The sequence below is a fragment of the Lathamus discolor genome, chromosome 6, assembly GCF_037157495.1.
Source record: "Lathamus discolor isolate bLatDis1 chromosome 6, bLatDis1.hap1, whole genome shotgun sequence".
Classification (NCBI taxonomy): Eukaryota; Metazoa; Chordata; class Aves; order Psittaciformes; family Psittacidae; genus Lathamus; species Lathamus discolor.
The window spans coordinates 89841341-89863408 of record NC_088889.1 but is presented as its reverse complement, the minus strand read 5'-3'; the positions used below and the strand labels follow the sequence as shown (position 1 = coordinate 89863408).

The 22068-nt window shown below is 44.6% G+C and overlaps 1 protein-coding gene across 4 annotated transcripts in view; it reads right to left on the bottom strand.

Annotated features, from left to right (window-relative positions):
* Positions 1–4574: 4574 nt before the first annotated feature.
* EPN2 (epsin 2) overlaps positions 4575–22068 on the bottom strand; it is a 45703-nt gene continuing 28209 nt past the window's right edge. For 2 of the 4 annotated variants that reach the window (XM_065684730.1, XM_065684731.1), the window contains exons 3-9: positions 18912–19024; positions 17303–17395; positions 16875–17031; positions 13652–13825; positions 11956–12048; positions 10846–11061; positions 4575–9107 (exon numbers count right to left, since the gene is read on the bottom strand). In XM_065684730.1, the coding sequence (XP_065540802.1) occupies positions 8770–9107; positions 10846–11061; positions 11956–12048; positions 13652–13825; positions 16875–17031; positions 17303–17395; positions 18912–19024 (1184 nt within the window). In that variant the 3' untranslated portion in view covers positions 4575–8769. The remainder of the gene's footprint in view (positions 9108–10845; positions 11062–11955; positions 12049–13651; positions 13826–16874; positions 17032–17302; positions 17396–18911; positions 19025–22068) is intronic. The other 2 variants (XM_065684733.1, XM_065684732.1) reach the window with 2 other exon arrangements.

The following is a 22068-nucleotide window of genomic DNA, read 5'->3' as shown; positions in this document are numbered from 1 at the left end:
CCTCTGGGTTTGGTTGGGGTTTTTTGGATCCTCAGTGTCTCCAGCTTGTTAAGAACCCCACGTACCTTCCTCAAGGCCTCCACACTTTGCTGCAGGAGCTCCTCGGCTTGCTCCTTACCCAAGGGCACAGGCAGGGGTGATGCTTCCAGTGCTTCCCGAGTTCAACGCTGCTCCTTTGTTCCGAGAGGCAACTGCTGATCTCCCCCATAAACATCTTCTTCTCCCCAGCACAGCCTTGCTGCCGCCTCCATCAGCTGCTGGAAAACTCTGGTTTGAGGTGTGCTGGAGCAGCTGCAGTGTGCAGAGAATCCCTGCTCTCACGACACAGGAGTAAAGAGACACCCGAGTCGGTGCTGCCAAAAGGACATGGATAAGGCAGGGATTTACAACCCGTAAGTGTGGGTTGCCGTTAGTGTTAAAGGTTAAACGAGCCCATGCTCCAAGAACAGCCACATCCCAGCCTTGTTATAGCAGAGGCTCAAAGCAATTTCCTCTCACCCAGTTAATCCTCCTCCCTCGGATTCAAACCTGCGGCTCCCAGCCCCTTGTGGCACAGGCAGTGGTGCGGGCTCTCACCTGGTGCTGCAGCTCCTGTTGAAGTCTCATCCCAGGCAGTGGAATTGCCCATTAACCTCCTAGTGCAAATGGGAGGGGAAAAGCCTTGATTCAGTACCTGTGTCCTGACACAGGATGAGGCTTCAAGGCCAGCAGAGTGAGATGAAGCTGGGGACTTGGCAGGAGCCCTCCTCTGCTCTCCTGCTCTGGAGGAGCTTTGGGGAGAGCTGCCTGCTCCCTTCATGTGGAGCTCTGCTGCCACCATAGGAGCCACTCAGGAGACAGCCAAGGACACGGAGCAAACAGCAGCTTAGGAACCAAACCTTCCGGAAGAAGGAAAATCAGCTGGATATTTAGAGAATCACAGAATGGCCTGGGTTGGAAAGGACCATCCAGTTCCAACCCCGTGCCATGGGGAGAGACAGCTCACATCAGACCATGTCAGCCTGGCCTTTATCTTTCGGAACTGGCCATTTGCAGCCCTTTCCACCACCACAAGAAAGAGCAGCCTCAGCTCCTGCCCTCTCGTGGCAGTTTTCAACCTTTAGGAAGATGCTGGAGGTTGCTGCCAAGGTTGTGTGGAGGATGCCCAAGTTCTCCCTGTTCCCCCACGGGGATTGCTGAGTGCAATGGTGAGCCCCTTGTCCCGAGAGCACGGGACAAACACCTCCCAGCGCCACAAGCACCAAGGGAGCAGGACGCAGCCAGGACCCCCTGCACCAGTGAGTGCCCTGTTAGAAACCAGCCTTTGGCCACCAAAGCCAGGCCTGAGCCCGCAGGAGGGAGGCTGCGGAGCAGCGAGGGTGCAACACGAGCTGCTTTCACAGCAGGGTGCAGTGATGCAGGCTCCGTCCTTGCGAGGGAAGCATCAGCAGGAGCAGGGAACTGCTGCAGGTTTCTATTTTTATGCCTCTATTCAGGCCAAGATATTCAAGCACCCAGATTCACCTCGCAGAACATCGCTGCGTTCAGTGCCAGACTTGCTAATGAAGACATTGAAAAAGCAAAACCCACCCCATCCCCGTCACCCAACACAACCCCAGGCAGCCCACGGTCTCCTAAGCCTTCTGTGCTGTTACAGCAAGCAGAAACAGCTCCTTTCAGCTTGGTTACAGCCCTGAATTTCATTCCCAAACCAAAAAGCCCTTCAAGGAGAACATGAACCCCACTGCCTGACTTGTACAGGTTCTGTGTTCACCGCTGTGGGGCAGAAGGAAGGCACCTGATGATTTTCCATCTTAGAAGTTACTAGAGTACAGTGCTGTGGGGAATCCCGTGAGGGTTAGTGATGGCCTGGCTGGTGGGACAAGTCCATGCTGAGTCAGCACCCCGTGGAGCCACACAGCCCTCACCCAGACAAAGGTCTCCTCCAGGCCCTAACTCGGCTGTGTGGCTCCCAAAGCCAGGAGAGGAAGTGCTCCCACAAAGGAGTTATGAGGTAGCTGTATCAGGGGCTACTAAACACAGCGTCTTTGCTCCAGGGGGTTTCTGCTGCCAGCAACAGGACCCTGGGGCTGCATCGAGCTCCAGTGATGCTGCACTGAGCTCCAGTGATGCTGCATTGAGATCCAGTGATGCTGCACTGAGCTCCAGTGATGCCGCACCGAGCTCCAGTGATGCCGCACCGACCTCCAGTGATGCCGCATCGAGCTCCAGTGATGCCGCACTGAGCTCCAGTGATGCTGCACTGAGCTCCAGTGATGCCGCACCGAGCTCCAGTGATGCCGCACCGAGCTCCAGTGATGCCGCACCGAGCTCCAGTGATGCCGCACTGAGCTCCAGTGATGCTGCACTGAGCTCCAGCGATGCCGCACCGAGCTCCAGTGATGCTGCACTGAGCTCCAGTGATGCCGCAGCTCCAGTGATGCTGCACTGAGCTCCAGTGATGCTGCACTGAGCTCCAGTGATGCCGCATCGAGCTCCAGTGATGCCGCACTGAGCCCCAGTGATGCCGCACTGAGCTCCAGTGATGCTGTACCTGCTCACAAGGATCACCCAGAGTGTACTGAAGCAACTGAACTGCAATACTGGCAGCAAGGATGCCCTGGTGCGATTCCATGACAGGTACCAGCCCAGGGAGCCGAGAAGACAAACACCTTCACTACCATTCCATTCAACTATTTGAAATGTCACTGATTCTCCTTCACCTGAGAATGGGAACTCAATACCCAACAAGTGCAGAGAACAATCAGGCAGTGTCCAGGCTGCTTGTGTCACAGCCACAGTGACCATGGAACACCAGCTGCCACCATCCCAAGGGCTCCATCCCGGTCTAGCAGCCCCCCTCCCTGCACACATGGATGTGCACCAGAACCTGCTCTGCTCACAGCAGCTGCTGGTGGCCACAAACATGCTCAAGTGCTTTAAAAGTGCTTTGCTCAACACCTGAGGGCCCCATGATCTGAGCCAGGTTTGGTTTAGCTCCCACTCCCCACAGCGGAGGATGCTCCATCTCCAAGCAAGGTATCGCCACGCTTCCCCATTCCTAATACTTCAACCTCTGGATGCCAATAGGATGCCAGTCTTCACTGTCATAAGCTCCCCATCAGAGTGCTGGTGATCAACCACCCTCATGGATAATGGGCAGGAGTGAAGCTCCAAAGGGAACTTCCACTCACGGATACTCCAATCTCCAACGATAACAGGGTATGATGGATTGACAGCAAAGCATGAAGGGACAGGATTGCTACCACTGTGTAAACCACCAGCTCCTTGCTATCCCTAATCCCGAGCTCCCAAACCTCCGTCTTTGCAAAACCCTGTGTCCCAGCTCACAGGACAGGGAGGAGGTCACCTGGAAGTGGATGACTGGAAAAGGTGGAAGCTTTCAACACGAGGCTGCATAAACCACATTGGTTCTCTGAAAGGTAGCTTGCAGGTGGTTGTAGAAGTCCTGCCAACGCCATAGTAGGAGCTGGCCCCAACCATTGTCCCTCAGTTCAAACAAGCAGAGGAGCAGAGCTGCACCACTCAGCCCAGCACAAACAACAGATAACGGCAATGAATGTGTTCAGCAAACCCACCTGGGCAGCACCAGTGCAGGGGAGGACAAGCCTCTGGATCACACTTTATCCAGAGAGCCCTTTTCCACTGCAAAGGCAGGGAAATCCCACCTCACTTCACAGGAGAGGAAGAGGAAACCCAGGACAGGGGGAGAGCAGCTTGCTCAAGGCCAGAGGAAGGCTCAGCCACAGCCAGACCTACCTCCCAACGGGCTTTATCAGCTCCTACTCCCTCCAGCAACCCCTTGGCTTGCAGCAGCCACCTCCTCTAAAGGAGTATTAAGAATCAGAGTCGTTTCCACTCTGAACCCTTCCTGCAGTGAGCAGCTTTACTTTAACATGAGGCCAGAATCAAACGGTGGAGTATGGATCACCCAGAGCAGCAATACTCACTCATGCACAGAAGATGCCTCCTTCTGGAAAAGGAGAGGTACAAAAAGCAGCAGGTGCCTGGGCTGCCAGCCCTGCAAAGGAAGTTTTGCTGTTTTCTTTACCAGCCCAAATGCAGAAGCAAAATGAATCGAATTGAAACCCAGATGGATGGGTTTTCCCCCTGCGGCTGCTTTTCCGACAGCAGGTCCCTGCCACCACTGTGGTTTTGGCACTAAGTGAAGGGTTTGATTAGGGATCAGTCTGATTGGCAGCAAACCATAACTATAGGAAGCCCAGAGGGGCTCTGCAGAGGTACCTCTTGAAGCAGCCTCCTAATGAAGTGCCCTTCAGTTTAAACCATCCACAATGAGAAGCTGGAATCACTTCCCACCTGGAGACAGGCTCCTGGGTACCCCATCCGCAAGGCCACTGGATCAGTGGGAAGGGCAAGACTGAGCTGCTGCAAATGGGATGCAAAGACTCCCAAAGCCAGCTCTGTCCCAGCTCCCCAACCCTTATTCCATGAGCTCTAGAAGTCGTTCCTTCCCCAGCCTCCTGCCTTGACATACATACGGAAGCCTCCACCGAGCCCGTACTCGATCATCCCTCCGGAAGCGCTGTTTAAAGAAGCAATTCAGTCACCTGCAACACAACAAGTCTTCATTTTTATTGAGTTAGTAAGGTCTCAACTGATTCCGATTTAAGTGATCTATAAGAAACCCTCTTTTCTCACAGCAAGAGCAGGCCTGCCCCAGGAAAGCGCTGAACGCATCCAAGAAATCACATTGACAATGTACAAGAAGCATCACTCCCCACAACGGTTCCGTTTCTCCAAGCACCCCAGGCCTTTTAGCACAAACCTTAAATCACCTCAAGCAATCCATGAGCTTTCTGGAGAACTCAAGCATGGCAGTGACAGTTTTTCCAATGGGATCATAAAACACTTAGGCAGAGTCTGGAAAAAGCAACACGGCTGGAATATAAGCAATACAGTTTTAATTCTGACCAGTCACCTACAAACCCCTCGTCTTTCCACTGTTCTGATGGCATTAAATATCACATTTGTGACATTGCTGGGGGGGGGGGGGGGGAAGAGAAAGAAAGAAAACAAACCATGACACAAAGATACAGACATTATGATACAATAGTACAAATGATAAATTATTTATACAGTAAATAATGTCAATAGTCAGCACAAATTCATAGAAAGCAGCCGGCTCCCGGGCTTATGAAACCAGTTTTGGTGACGATTTCAGTTGTAACAGGAAAGGAAGCGAAGTCTTGTGAGATTCTGCTGTGAAAAATAAACCCATCTATTTCTCCACGAGTCTGTGCAATATTAATACATACAGTACATGTTAGAATCTGTAACAGCAAAAGGGAAGATGGAGAACAAGAGTTGTCTGAGCTACGGGGCTTCAGAAAGACTGTAAACACCACAACCCACCACCATGGTTTTCCTTCCCTGTCCCCTCCATGGAGTTTAGTTTCTCTGGAGTATAAAACTGAATAAATAACTGAGCTTACTGGGGGTGGGGGTGGTGTTAAAGTTATGCCAAGGGGGTGGTTTTTTTTTTTTTTTTCCTTTTCTTTCCTTTTTTATAAAATATTTCACACTTTTCTCTTTGGTCAATCTGACCAGTAAGGCTATTCCGGGCTACTAACATTTGATAAATCCAAAGCACTTTTAGTATATTTTGCAAGTGAGAAAAAGAAGGGGGAAAAAGGGAAATGCATTTGGAGAAATACACCAGAGCAGATGGGAATGGGATACGCACACGTCCTCCATGCAAGAAGAAGTGGGAGGGTGAGGAGGGAGGAAGAATTCTTCCGGAGAGCAGTTAGGATTTACCATTCTGCACACAACTGAAGCATCACCTGGCCAGGACATCCCCTGCAGCACCCCACTGCTGCCCATGGGCACAGCTCTAGCCCAAGAACCAAAGCAGCTGCAGATCTACCAAACCTCTGCAAATCAGCTCCTGTCTCAACCCTCACACCAGGCTGGGTGTCTTGTCATGGTCAAGCCTTCAGCCTCAAGCTCTAGAGCACCACAGGCCAGGCTAATGACTCTTCAGAGCGCTCCATCATGGTTTATTGTGCGATATTTGTGTATCTATATATATATATGATGTAAAACTAATCCAGCTCTTACTGTAAATCAACCCTTTGCCATTCCCCAGTTTCCTTAAGCTAGGGCTCTATCAAACAGCACATTTTCATCCATTCCTGATATTAGAGCACAACTCTGAACTGCAGCTGACTTCATCCCTATAAACACCTCCTACCAACCCCATCCTGCCTCCAAAACCAGTGTTCAACAAGAGGATGGGGTTACAACTTTAGGGCTGAAGAGACAGAGCTCCATCTAAACGCATTCAGGTGACAAAGTGACATCAAGTGACCTCAACTGCACTGTGGATGAAATTAAATCGGGAAAACGATGATGGAGAAATCTTGCCACAGATCAACTGGAAAACGCTTTTCCTTCCCATCCACAAGAATCACACCCTTCCTGGTCTACACTTTTCAATAACTTCACCACCACAAAAAAAAGTAAAGTATTTTTCCTTATTCTGAAAGGCAACATGAATGGGGTTTTGTTTTAAAGACATACTGGGTGTGGACAGCAATTCTCTTTCCTCCTATAAAAAAACCAAGTACAGATGAATATTCTGAATCCTACTCGCAAATTCCATAGTACTCAAGAGGATAGAACAATCTGCATAGAAACATCCACACATTGAGCATTCCGTACACTAACAGAGCTACACTGACCTACACAGCTAAAATCTGATTGTACCCTAGATTTGATAGTCTTTCAGCCTCCCCTACCCACCAAAAGGCTTAACTCAGTCTCTTCCACGTTAACCAGTGCCTCTTCCCTGCGCTGGACACGCACAGCCCCACACAGCATCATTACACCACAACACACAACCCTGGCAATTTCTCTCAGCTTCTTTGTTTGGTTTAGGGGTGGGTTTTTTTCGCTTGTTCCCCTTCTTCTAGTTAGGGAAAGGCCACCAAGATGCATCAGTTCATTCACAAAGATGCCCTCACTGCAGCAGTGAGCACCAGGACATCTCTTTCTGCTCGCTCTGTGGATATAGGTGTTGCACTGACAGCAGAGCTCAAGCGTTGCCATCTCTGAGAACACCAGGTTTCCACCAGGAACACTGGCTGAAACCTGAGTGTGGTTTAGTGCCGAGGAGTCCAGACATGCAAGTTAAAAGGTATAGTTCAGCCTTTACAATTAACAGCTGTCAATGGAACCGGTTATTAATATGGAGTGCACCTTCCATAAGGAAATATTAGTCAATAAAATTAAGGAGCCGTGTTTGTACATTAGGAGTTTTTAACATCTCAAGAAGTTATTACAAGAAGAAAAAGAGCCTCTCTCTTGTGATCTTCATAAAGGCCCAATGTCCGGTTTGGAGATGGGAAAACGGGAACAAATCAAGGGAAAAAGGCGACTTTAGTGTTTTTTCCTTTTTAATGTAGTCGGAAATCATGTTACGCTCAAATTCAATTCATCTAAAAATAATTAGTCACGAGAATTTGCTTTGATTTGCATTATGAATACTTCATTTAAAGTAAATATTTTAGTGTTAATCTTCCCTTTTAAACTCTCTTTACAGAAACAAAGAGCTAAAACCATAAATAAGAGGGCATTAACCATAAAAATGACATTTGCCAATATCTTAATTTTTCCGCCAGACTTGATAAATCTATCAAAACCAGACAGTTAAATAAGAACCACATTATAAAAATTAGCAAAAAAAGGACTATTAGGTAACTCTGCAAACTCAAAATATGAAACTGTACTAAACAAAATATGTGCAAAAGTATACAAGAGTAACTGCATATAGCAAGGTTAAGCCTGAATTAGTTTTAAAGCTTGCCCCGGTGAAATTGGATTCCAAGTTGTCCCACTGTATTTCTTTTAGGTTGGTTTTTTTTTTACCTCTTTCAACTCACATTGTAAGTCAAATAAAGAACAAAATACACATGATAAACTTCCAAACGAAGCTGGTACTGGACAAGCACAGAGCAGGACACTCACTCAGCACGAGTGCAGCATGCCACTCACAGAGAGTTCCTCACGAGTCCTTAGAGAGTAGTGTACAAATTCAACACTGCATACGACAGCACACGTTATACTCGACAACTTGAGAAGGTTCTTGGGGGGTTTTGTCTGGATTTGCCTTGTGGGTTTTTTGTTTTCCTTTTGAGACAAGCTTGCTTTCTCAGGCAAGCCTCTGAAACGAAAGCAGTGCCATTTTTGCGTTGCAATGTTTAATGCATAAAAACCAGCCACCTGGGCCCTCCGCAATCGTTCTCTTCTAAGAGTAAGGACTATGGGTGAACCAACAGTCTAGAACTGTGTGTAGTTATGTGCAAAACATTCACTAGCACTCTGAATCTCAGGTCTATCGTATGGGCTTAGGAAGTGACAGATGCAGGTAAAGAGTAATTTCAGGATCCAGCACATCATCTGACATCTACAAAATAGCCAACGGAGTTTTAAAATGGCAGGTTCTCCCTAGAAAGTGTATTGAAATGATTAACAAAGTAACAAAATGGGCAGAATCTAACTTTGGTGAAAAGTCTGAACATTTCACATAATGCTCAACAAGCCAAAGTAAGGTACCATCTGTAGCAAAGACTAGATTTAGATTAACTGGTAAGTAGAGACAACTCTTCAAAGATCATAACTGTAAACTGCAAATCTACTTCCAAGTCTCTTACACACCGTTCAGTCCACACAGGCCACGTTCGTTTTGCTGTAAAGACTTCAGCCTGGAAACACTATGAAAAGAAAGTTCCTTTAGTTGGGTCTTTATAGGAGAAAAGGGTTAGTTGTATTTGTAGACTGGGATGCTGACGGCGGGATTCCTGTACTGTGAAGAGGTTGGGTCATTGATCCTGCAATGCTGACGTTAAGACCCTGGCCCATCCTTGTTAGAGATGCCACAGTGCCCATAGCTGGTATCGGTGCCATTCCCACAGGCACTGGGGCCATGGAAGACAGAGGTATTGGCTCCATGCTCATCGGTGGCACAGCACTGAAAGAAGGGCTGGTTCCCATCACGGGACTCGCTCTCATCTGATTTAGAGTAAGTGGCTGAGGCTGATTCACTTGGAAGGGGTTGATTGGAGTTGGTGCTGTAGCAGCGCCTAGTTTTGAGAGAAGGAGGAAGAGGGAAAGAGATCACACCTCCATGAACATGAGGTTTGGAGATGGGCTTTTCTGTACATCCCCACGTGTTCCCAGCCTCAAAACTCCAGGCAGAGAAACCCGAGTAGATGCCATTCAGCAGGCTGGGGCTGCACTGGTGCATGACTACAGCCCATTTCCTTGAATCTGTAACTGCACAAAATACCCCTTTGCTGATCAGCAGTTTCCACCTCTGACAGCAGTCACTGGAGAGAGGGAGAGGTTCCAAATCTGGTTATCTGGAAGATGCCTAACCATGACATTAAACGTGCCTTATAGATGAGAACTGCAGGCTCTCTGCTCTCCATTACTGCAATCTGCTACTGCAGATCTGTGCATTTGCTTTGTGATCCCATGCAGTCAGCTCCATTTTGAAGCTGTACATGTTGCTGGCACTGAGTTTTGACAAGAATTCATAAAGTAAACAAGTTGTTTCCGAATTACAGCGGTGCTAGAAAAAGCAGAGAGTAACTTTCCCAGCCTTTGAGGTTCTCTGGACTGCTGCCAACACTACAAATTCCTTTTACCGTACATGTGTAGTGTTATTTGGATGGCCCAGTGACCCCTCATAAACTTTGTGTAGTAACCGGTAATGGCAGATACACAGACTTCCTCTGGCTGAGCACTGCCAAGGCTCTTCAGAATTACTAGGGGGGGTTCCTACTCAAGGAGTTTAATAAACTGCTGGGTTTTTCCACTGGAAAAGTGAAGAAAATAAACACTGAACTAGTGTTTTAAAGTATTTCATCATGCGAGTGTTGCACAGAAATTTCAATGCCTGTGAATAGCTTTTAAAAACCACATACATCGTCCACGTGTTTAGTGTCACTATTTAAATCTGCTACAGGTGAAGTAGCCCCATTTCTAACAGGGGGCAACTTACAGGAGAACTACAAAGGCTATTCTCTTCAGAGAGTGCTTTGATCAAAGGTTTGAGAGCTTTGAGGGTGCTGAGGCGCTGGCACAGGGTGCCCAGAGAAGCTGTGGTTGCCCCATCCCTGGCAGCGTTCAAGGCCAGATGGGACACAGGGGCTTGGAGCAACCTGCTCTAGTGGAAGGTGTCCCTGCTTATGGCAGGGTGTTGGAACTCAATGAGCTTTAATGTCCCTTCCAACCCAAACCATTCTATGATACAACTGGCTTATTATGCTGGTTTAAAGACAGCCAAACCAGAAACCCACCAAATTATACTGCAGGGTTTGCTATCTGGAACCTCAGGCTGCAGTCAGAGATGTTACTGTGCCAGTCGTAGCACAAACAAAAGAGCAATTCCTACCTGCTTGACAAGAACCCACTACCTATGGCTTTCCCAAGGGATCCTCTGCTGGCACACGTTCACATCTTACCTGTTCTGACAATCAATCGGCTTTAGCTCAGCCATTTTTAATAACCCAAAGCCGCCTTCTAACACAGATCATTTTGAGAGAGCAAAGGCAAAAGTGGAAGAGAAACTGTTTGAACCAAGCTCAGCCAGCAGACAAGATGCAAGAGAAGAAACTGCTTTCAAGGTCCAGCAGCATACCTTGAAACCCTCCTGCCTCACCCTCCTGCTCTCAGTCATGATCTACTGGCTGAAGCAATCAAGAAAAACAAGCCCAAACCAGTCTATATTAAATCAAAGAGGACTGAGTTATGCAGAGTTTTCCTACAGGAAGGGAAAGTTAAAACAGAAAACTGAAGGAATGTGCAGACACAAACCTGGTGCCAAGAATGGATTCAGTGAAGTAACAGGTTGTGGTGGCTTAGACACCAGTGAATCCAGGTTCACCAAAGCAGCATTGGGGCCCAAAAAAGACTCAGGGGTTTTCCGAGCTGCACTTTGCTTGCCTGATGTCATGCTCGAGTGCTGGGAATCAAAGAGATCAGGACTTGTGGTACCGCTATGCTGAGACGGCAAAGTGGAACCTGATTCAGCTGAAACAACACAAAGAGAAAAACAAAACTTATTAACCTACACAGTCAAGCAAAGAAAACCCTGAAGTCTCACAGTGGAAATGTTTTAATATCTAACATTTGTGTTAGTCAGATTTAAATGTTTCAGTACATGTTACATCCTTACAGCATGCAAGCAGGCAATGTCCTTTAGAAGAGTATGAAGAAGCTACAGTTAGAGTTGCAGTGCTACTGAAGGCGCTACCTGATTTGCCCTGATGGATATCCTCACAGCTATGCTGCAACAGATGGGACTAAGTCTCCAAGAGATTCAAAAGCCTTGGCTTCTGCCCTTGCACTACACCACTGCTGCACCCTTCCTAGCTAGATTCCACCCAGGTTGTCTCTTTTGTGTTAAAAAAGCTTAGCCCAGCCTTAAATTAGTCACCATCCTCTCAGGCAGAACCATCCTGAAAGTACATTTCAACGTTATGGTCTGGCAGTTTTTATTTTAGAGACTAATAAGCAAATAACAAATTAAGCATTCATAGAAGTGTATTTTCTCATCTTCCTACTACTGTTATGCACTGGAATTTACATGTTTGAGAAATGCAGTGAACACTGTTCAGTTTGACTCTCTGAGCCATACTCCAAACATGTTTGTCTTCTGAATTTACAGCATCCAACAAGTTTCTGGGTCAATGCAGCAAAAGGTTACAGAGTGAATTCTCTGGCTTACAATGCAAAAGGCCCATTCCCCATAAGTTCATGCACAGGCCAAAATGTTAACAACAGGTTTTTACTGCTGCATTATCACCAGCTTTAATCTCTTCCTTTGTGAAAGTATATTTTGTTTGAAGTAAGATTTAAGAGTAGAGACATCTGTTGCTGAGATTATGACCCAAACTGTCCACATGCTGAGAATTTGATTCATACCTGGCTTTTTGGAAGTTCGAAGTGTGTCAAATTCAGAAAAATCATCTTTAACTGTACCATTCAAATTACTGAAGAGGTCAAAAGATGTACTTCCTGTTCAAAACAAGACAGCCCTGTCATTAACAGATCTGCAGTTGTATCACACATCTGATCCTACCAAAAGCAATTTGTAGCCCATTTGTGTACCAAGAAACCACTCTGTCAGGTTCCAGGGCAGCAGTTCAGATCAGCTGGAGTGCTCCTACTCTTACTCAGGACCAGGGAAGAAAGATTATGTGAGAACACTGTCCTTTCCTACAGTATTAGCCAACTAATGCAGAGCAGTGTGCTTTGAAGTTTTAATGTAAGGTACACTCAGCTTGCTGGGGTTTTACCGAGCGTCTGCACTAGAGATGCATAGGCAGGTAAATATCACTGCAGAAGAACCAGTGATGAATTTACAGCCTAGACTATAAAGTGTGTTAATCAGCCCTCAAGTAGAACACACTTCTGAATATAGCTCCAAAGACAAATGTAGCATCGCTACAACTTAAGTGATGATTTGATATATGCTGCTGAAGTTAAAGGGAGGAGGAATGCAATAGCAAAGGTTATCTGTGCCATGTAGAGATGGAAAAGCCCTGTTAGCTAAAGCACCAGAACTTGCCCATAGTTTGCAACCAGTGAAAATATTACATTTTCCAAAGGTGGACACATCCTTACCTCAGAATGGAGGAAGAAAACCCACACCTAAATCATCAGCAATCACACTCCTGAAAAGCTTTACAGTTTGCTTTGGTTTTTAAATTATTATTAGCTGAAACGTTTTTCTGATTTAACCTTCAACACATTTCAAGCACACAAAGGTACAAATTTAGCACCATAAAGAACACAGAAAAAACTCCAAGAGCACAAGTGAAGATTGTAATAACCGTACTTGGTATCAAGAACAAAGACCCATCATAGTTAAAGAACCATTCTCATACTGATCCAGTTATTGCCCTTTGCCCAGTGAAAAGCTGATTAGACAACTTCTGCAGTCCTCAGATTTCCTTTGTCTGTTATATGAATGACCAACAGCAAATGCATTCAGGATGCATTCAGCCGCAGTGCCAACATGAAAATACCAGGTATTAGGACTCATCAAGGTTGCATTAGTTACGGAGCATGAACAGACAATTACATCAGCACCTTCTGCATCTTGCTACACAAGGGCACAGGGATAGCTTTCACACCCTCAGTCTGAAGTAACAAATCTTCATTTGCACCTCTAAAAGTCTCCTCAGAACATGGAGATGCTCAACCTGTCAACCTACATCTGCAGAGCCATCCATCTCAGAGCCATTTATCATAATGAAAGGTAAAATTACAGTATCATTCATTTCCAGAAATTAAGTCCTTGTCTCATTAAAGATAAAACCCATTTCAAAACCCAACGGCAGCAGCAGTCAAGTGCTCAGCATGCGTCCACAGATATCAAGAAAAGAACGTAAAAGGGACAGGAGCAGGAAGCAGCAACACAAATTCAGAGCTCTAAGTCAGAATTATTACATTTGAAGTTCTTTATGCAGGCAGCTATTACAACTGCCATTTATTTTACAGACCACTTCTGCAAACTGTTCAGCACATTATTTCTTTTAACTATCCAATGCAAGAAAATAACTTGCATTTCACCTTCATCACTCAAATATGGATATGGGATGAGATTGTTTCTCACCAGAAGTAGAGAGAGGTTTGTTTGCAGGTGCTGGTCCCCAAGGATCCACTGAAGATTTTGCTGCAGTAGAAGATGGCTGAGCAGGAGCCCAAGGGTCAACATTTTTGGACAGAGTCTGAGCTGTGGATGCTGTTGGTGCTGCCCAAGGGTCAACAGAAGCAGCTGGTTTGGCACCTGCAGAAGAAGCAGCAGGAACACAAGTCAGTCCCGTTTCACTTTGGAAAGCTTCCCTTGGAGATTAATCTATTTTACAAGCCTTTCCTGCCAATTAATACTAGACACCAGTAAGTGTCTAGTATTAATAAGTTCGGCATCAGGAATACTGATAAGTCTCAGCACTTGTCACACATACTGAACAACAAGCACAAGTAAACTGTGCAAGGCAGATGAATAAAACAAATCTCCTATTTGAAACTGAACACATAATAAAACGTAATAAACAATCTGCACTTCTAACAAGAAAATAAACTTGCTTTTGTTACACTGTCACCACAACAGAAATATCTGACTGAAGGTGAAGGAAATTAAAGGGTATGTTTATGACCTCATGGGAAAGAAGGTTTCTAAAAGGCCTGTATGTAAAAGGTATGAACTGTACAATATTAAGACTCGGACAAAGAGATCTGTAAGATTCAAAGGGAATGGTTTTCAAACTCTTTTAACTACACTTTTATTTCCCAAAATATAACAAGCTTCCCTGAACTAGTCGTGCTTTTTTGTTCCCCTCTGTAAGCACTCCTCCTGCCACAGATCTGAGCTGGCCACTGCTATCCCTGCCTGTATTTCTTTTAAACCTAATGCCTACTTGTTGAGATTTCCCATTTTTACTGGGAGATGCTGACAGCTCTTCTCTCCTACAAATTCACATTACCAAACTGCTTCAGGTCACGCTCAAGGTTAGGGCTTCCTTGCGCAAAGTGGCAAATTAAAGCAGTAAAAGGGGAAGGGAAGGAAAGAGAACAAAACTTGTCTCTATACACAATTTCCTGCCAGTTTTATCTCCTTCCTCCCACTATTAATTTATCACATTTCAGCTTAGGTGACCTCTTCTTCCTTCTACCATTACATGAAACTATTTTGGCTTATCCAGGACTATTCTGGCTTAACCCAGGACCACTGAAGCAAACCACATTTTAGGTGGGCCAGGTCTATGTTGGAAGGTATCATTCTTGCTTTGTTCCTACATCATCCATAGCTGCTGCCCCTCTTCAGCCATCAGAGTGGAGGAGTGAGAAGCCAGTACTGACAGTGCACAACTCTACAGTGATCAATTCCCTTCAAGTCAAACCCATTTCCTCTTCCCAGTGAAACCTCTCCCAGTCATGGTTTAATTACTAAATGAGAGCTGTATAACCCAAGAGCAGGCCAGAATTACCCCTGCAGTACACAGCTATTATCTTTAACCACCATGAGGGTTTCCAGTTACAACCGAATACTGGTTTATCTTTTAAAACTACATACAAACACCCCCTTGGCATCACAAGTCTTGAAAACCAATTCAATGCTACATACAGCGGCACAACTCCAATTTGCCACTTCGGAACTGTTTCATCAATATGCCACTTTGGTCTTTGTTTCATCAACAGGCAGCATTGTCTCGCTACAGCTTTGGATGAGGAAATGCTACAATTCTCCAAGTAAGCCCAACTATTCCCGCATCTGTACTTACACTTCCTTTATCTGCCCTTAGTGCTGAGTTATGAGCAAAGCCACACAAGAAATGCCAATGACAGCACTTTGCATAAATAGAAGCTTTCAGGAATGTCTTTTCTTTCATAAAGAGAGTGCACAGAATTAAAGCACTTGGGAAGACACCTTCCCGTAGCTTCCATTAGCACTGAACTGCCAAAGCACAGGCAGGATTTGAGAAACGCAGTTAAATAAGCCACTCTTTTATTAGCAAATCCATAAATCTTACACCTTCAAGACTATTCCTTGGGAGCCAACACACCAGCAAGCTGCAACAAGGGGTTGTTCTATGCCATTAATAAAGTTGGGAGCCACCGAGAGGAAATGCTACAGGAAGGAAAGTCTTGTCAGAGGATGACAGATTGAGCACAGCATTTGAAGATGGTGGATTTTGGTTTTTAACCACAGAAAAACACACTGAACAGCCTCAGGGCCCTAAGCTTGGACTGTCTCTGATTTCATGCTCGCAATTTATCACCATAATAGAAACAGGCTACGTTTAAAACAATGAAGTGCAGTTGTTCCAGCAGCCATGTAGGTGTCTTTAATGCCACCACGAGGAGGGGAAGAAAAAGTAATGCATTTTATTATTAAGCTTCAACTTTTTCATCAGGAATCTGGAGGGTGATGTGCTGAATGCTAATGCACTCTGAAGCACTTTATAGCAGAGGTTGTAGAATCACCAGCCTGAAGCAAAAGTGACAGAACTAAGCTGTTAGTCTTCATGAAAAGCTTCCAAAAGCCAACATAAAAACAGATCCAATTCCACAGATGTAGTAAGTTAAATACATCCTATGAGGAGCCATCAACTTATGTACGCAAAGGAGTAACTCCTTGATCAGACTTTGGCTAACCCAGAAACCAGCACACTACAAAGGCAGCAAAACATGAACGCAAAAGCAGACACACAAAAATAGTGGACTTAATGGCTCTTTGATCTGGATCTTCCACTTCAGAAACAGATTCTATGAACTTAGTATCAAAAAGCTTATAAAACAGTGAGTATTTAAAGTGGTAATCTCTTTTTTTTTTTGTTTCTTTAGTATAAAAATCTCAATTTAAACAATTTAATCCGTTTGGTTCTGATGGCATACACATCACATTTCACTGTGAGCAATTAAAGACACAGTAATGCAGACCTATGGCTTTCCCAACCACCGCACCCAGCCTAAGTACTACACTAAATACTGCCAAGAGCCTAACCCCATGACACTGGACACAACTGGAAAAGCACGAGTATCCCTCCAGTTGTTTTTGCTCTACAAAGAATACAGACACTTCACTCGTCCTCTTCTTTGTTAAGATTCAAAATGCATACACAAAACCCAGCTGCTTCAAAAGAGTGCAACTTCTATTTGTTTCTGCTTGGAAATGAGTTAGGGAAACATTAGTTCCAGAGTTATGGGAAACAATCAAAATGGACTAACACACTGCTGTTATCAAGCATGGCATTGTACATTGAGAAACTTCATAAAGCTCAACATTAAAAAGCAAGAAACTCCACTAAGCATTCCTTCTGGCACTTTATTCTTACCAAATGATTGCCATGGGTCAGAGGCAGTAGCTGCAACTGTGGATCCTCCCCAGGGATCAGTTTGGTTTGCAACAGCAGGAGGTCCCCAAGGCTCTGTTTTCTGTGGAGCCGGTGCCGACGAGGGCAGGGCATCCATTAGGTCCAACAAAGTGGTATGCTGAGGGCAGGAATAATCTGAGCTTTAATCAAGAGCATTAGCAACCCCAAGTACAAAACCCCTGAGAGTGAAGAAGCAATTCTTTAGTTTTTCCTTTTACACACCTGCATTGACTAATAGTCTGAAATTTAACCCGCATGGAAGAAGCTTTAAGCTACACAACAAAGCCATTTCCCAAAAGCATAAAAGAGCTCAGTATTAAGCTATTTTTGTGTTACTGTATTTCAGCTTTTGGCAGCATAACCGGGAATTTCTTAGTCGAAGGCACTACCTCCTTCTTTTTGGGAATTTTAATTGTGTCTCTGCGACTCTCCTCCAGAGCCATCTGTAATCTCAGATCATCTCCGCGTCTGAGGCGCTCCTCCTGCAAAGGAAATCAACACTGTTGATATAGACCATTAGCCTAGACTGTGCTGTGTGCTCCCTCCAAGAGCCTGGCCCCCATGGCAGGACTCTGCCAGGGAAGGCCTGGGCAGTATTCCCTGCCACCCTCAGAGCGACGCGCACCGCAGGCACGCACAGTGGGATCACTGGGAATATTTGCTCTAACTTGGACATAACACAAATGGGGGAGTGGAATTTGTGATTCCTGCTTCAAACAGAGGTCAGGAGCACGCTGACCCTGCAACACCAGCATGGCAGTGTGATCACAACCATTTGGCTAACTGAAGCTCACCCTTGTATTGTTTTACACCTAATGGGAAAGCTGTAACTTGAATGTTCTTAGACTTATAGAATCATAGAATAGTTAGGGTCAGAATGCTAGGAATACCACAGAACTTAAAGTAAATATCCCATCTCTAAACCACCATGATGTTTCTAAGCATTCAAATCACCACTGAAGGACATAGGGATTTACACTTCAATCTTCCTGGCTTTTGTCAGCTTCCCTTCACACCTGAAGCAACAGTTACAAAGAACACTACATGAATTCAACCAGCTATTTTGTAGGTTTTAAACATCTGTCAATTACCATGTTTGGGGAACATTCAACTACTTTAAATATCTTGGTTTGCATCACAGCTTTCAGAAGTTGACTAATTCCCCACTTGGTATTTCCCTTGCGATTACGTTAAGCTATTTCAACTGATCAGGTTCTGATTCTTATTCTCTTTATTGCTCCATAGTGACAAAGTTTACTGGGTGATAGTTGCCAAGCACAGAGGTACTAATACTTAACACACAGCAGTAAGCTAAAGTTGTCACAGGAAGACTAAAATATCACAGATACACAGCATAGCCAGCTTGAATCTTCACTCATAGCTGAGATTCAACAACTTGGTTATATATATTAACATGCAGTAAACTTTATCCACAATTCCAGCATTTACTCCAAACTTCAGAAGGAATCTCCTAAGAATTAACACAGCAATATAACCCATATTATGTTACTGATACCTATATATCCTGATAGATGAGGAGCTAAGTTACTTTAAATCAGGTTCTTTATGTACTTTAGTACTTTTTGTCACCTTTCTGTTCCAATCTTAGCAAATGAACAGATTGTTCAAAATCTCATTCTAATCAGAATTCACTGACATTCCTTATGCTGGCCCCATTAATGAAGGTTTTCAGGACTAGTCATGTTTTCAGTTCTTCCTAACTGAAAACATCTTCAGTAATGTGATGATTAACATCCTCCCACACAAAGTCTTCTTGCAAAGCGACTGTCATCTTCCACTAGTCTCAACAGCTCGGAGGCAGAAGTTACTTTAAAAAGAGATTTCAAAAGAACACAAAAGAGTAACATCTTCCAAAATGGCTTTTTTTTTCTCTCCCCCTATTCCACCTGGAGCAAAGCCAAGCTGCCATTGAGAAAAACAGCACTGTAGCTCAACTAGAAAAGCACGGACACTTTGGAAACCTACACGGGCACTGACCTGCTCCGCCACTTCCCGGCTCATGGCCAGAGCCAGCTGCAATTGGAGCTCCTCTTCTCCACTTGTCTGAGGCCGGGCCTGCTCGAGCTCTGAGGAAACTCGAGGGGATGTAGCTGTTGGGAGACAAAAGCACTATTTAACACACCAGATACCACAAAGATACAACAGGTTGGATTATTTCTTGGAGCAGAGCCTCCCATTCCCACAGAGTCTTCTGAAAGGCCCCCAGCACCATGAGCTCCATCAGTCACCAGAGATAAAGCTCCAAGGGTGAGATTAACAAACCAGAACAATTCATCTGGGAAAACTTTCCAAGATGGTTCAATGTTCCTGGAAAACAAAGGCTTTTTGTGTTAGTGGGGCTGCAACATCAAGAAGTATCACCAATGAATGCTGGATACCCTGTCTCAGCGTTATCAGAGCTTCAAGAGACAACACACTGACTTAAAAACTATAGAATTCAGCATTCAAGAAAACATCTGTTGGTGTTTCTTCCATCTTCCAACATCAGTAGGGATTTGCTGGGAGTTGGCCAACAGCAGGGTAAAAGTGGATACCACCCACTTTTCTGTATAATAATACAGTCTTAATGGGATAGATAAAGAACTATTCTTAACTGCTAAGCAGGCTCCCAGGCAAACAAGCCCACTATTCAGCCTCCAAATTCACAAGAATACTATACCATTCTCTGGTAAGAAAAGAAAGTTTGGTGGATAGGTTGGGGGGTGGTTTAGGTTTTGGTTGGTTTTTCTTTGGATGAAGACCTCTATGAGCTCAGACCTAGCTGATAATCCGCTCCCCTCCTCAAATAACAGTCAAGCATGACAGCTAAAATACACCATTTCTCAATACACAAACCTCTTCCTGATGTAATCACCACAGGAGCATGCAGAAATTCCCATCCCAATGGGACAAAACTAGTAGGTTTGTCATTACACAGTCATTAAACATTTTTTGGTGCTCTCTCAGGTAATTCTCTGGCATCCCGATCACTCACACAGAAATCTTCTCTTACTTCAGCATGTTTGTATTTAATGGTTGGAATAATTCATAAGTTTGACAAAATGTACACTGGCTTTTAAGAAAAAGGAACCATACATTCAAACCAGGATGTCAAGGTCGAAGAAATCAAGTTCTTTGTTAATAGGTCAGTTACTGAGCATGTAAAAATTTCCAAAACCAGTTTTTCAGACACTACTTTAACTTCCAGTCTTGCCTCCCCCAAGGTTTTAGGCCAAAATGACATTACTAAACAAAAAGTGCCACCTTCTCTCTTATCCAGCAGACCAGAAGGAAGGCGACTCTCCATAAACAAGGACTGATCCTTCCCTTTCCACCATAAACCCAATGTGCCATCCCATCCCACTCCATTTCTAAAGGGACAAATGCATTTATCACCCAGGACAATTCTCCCACAGTGTGCTGCTCCTGAAGCTCCAACCAGACAAGCTCCTTATTTCACCTAAAGACATTACTCATACCTCTAGTCTATTACTTTTGCAAACTTTCTTATATAAAGTGTCTAAATTTAGCCTGCTTAATGAGAACTTCTGCTCCAATGATCACAGATAGGCTCCCTAATATATTAAATGGACTATTATAGACTTAAAGTAGGAAGAAACAGGGCATCAGATAACAGGATGTTTGACAGCATGGAAAACACAACCTTCAAATGTTTGTAATATCTGAATATGCTCAAATATGAGAATAAAGAGAAATAAAAAGAAAACACAAGGTTACCAAAAGGTAGCCCATGACAGAAATACTGATTTCCTTCTCTGATTTGTCAGTCAAAAGGAGAAGTGTGTGCACTGCAAAGCATTTTCTGATGCTGAATAGGATGTTACTGCTAAGCAGAGAGTAATGTAAGAACTGAAACATGTAAAGAACCAGCTAAAGAAGAGATTTCATCATACTTCCCACCACCAAGGAAGCTTACTAACAGTTTCTCAAGAACTGGCTTAAAGACCAACCTTCACAAAGATTACCTAATAAAGAAATGCAGAAGAATCTAAGGGAGAAATAAAACTCATTTCTTTGATGCTCACCTTCTGCTGACAGGCGCATCAACTGCAAGTGACAGAGATGGAGAGAACTTACTGTAGTACTAACACACGCAATAACTCCCAGCCACTCACCCCATATGGCTATTACTAACATGAGCACTGCTGCAAAGCATTAGTCAGATTTCATTTGACATACCAGAAATGAAGCCCAAGACAGACGATTTCAAAACAGAAATGATGTGGAAACGCTTCACTTCTGAGCATAGAGAATATTTTATGTGTTTATCTTTGCAAAAAGAAGATTGAGCAGTTTAAGGTTGCTAAATAACACTATGGAGGGAGAAAAGCTATTTAGGATAAGGGGGCAAGAACTTAATGGCATAAATTGACCATGAATAAATTGGAGATGCTAATAGAAACAAGCTGCTTTTCAGCAGAAGCTATAGAAGAAGAGTCATAACTGGTTTAAACCCCAAGCTGGATAAGCGTACAAACGGGACACCACCACAGTCACCTGAGAACAGATGGCAACTGGACTGTGATCAGGCAGGCGCCTTCTGCTCTCCTCTTTCTTCAGCTGCATTTGTGCAAAGAATGTGATTTCCTGCCCCTTTTGAATAGGACTTCTTCCATCTCCGTTGACCTAACTACATTCAGTAGCAACTAAGAAGCTGATGACTCCAAAATTATGTGAAATAGGTTAATTCTGGTGATTTTCCTCCCATTTTCACACAAAGGACTACTTAAAGCGTTCACCAGTTTTAGCTTTTAATGGCACATGGCATTTTTGCTCTGAAAAGCTGTAAGAAGAGGGGATTGCATCCTACTCCAAGCCTCTACTTGCCCTCCCACAGTGGGTCCTTGCCTCCAGCCGTGCACGGGAAGGGCAGGCTTGCTTTGGCAGAGAGCTACATTACCTCACAGCTCCCAACAGAGACCAGCATTCAGGATCTAAACACAGATAATAAGGGGTCTCACAGATATAGCTTATTTCTTTTCACTTCTAGGCTTTTCAGCAATGCATTCTCCTTGGCTTTATTAACTCTAGAAGGCACTTCAGAGCTTGAAATTCTTCCTTGGGCCTCACATTTTAAAAACACTGACAGCATAATCAGATTCAGGTTAACCAGGGCTGAAGGACCTCCCCTGTG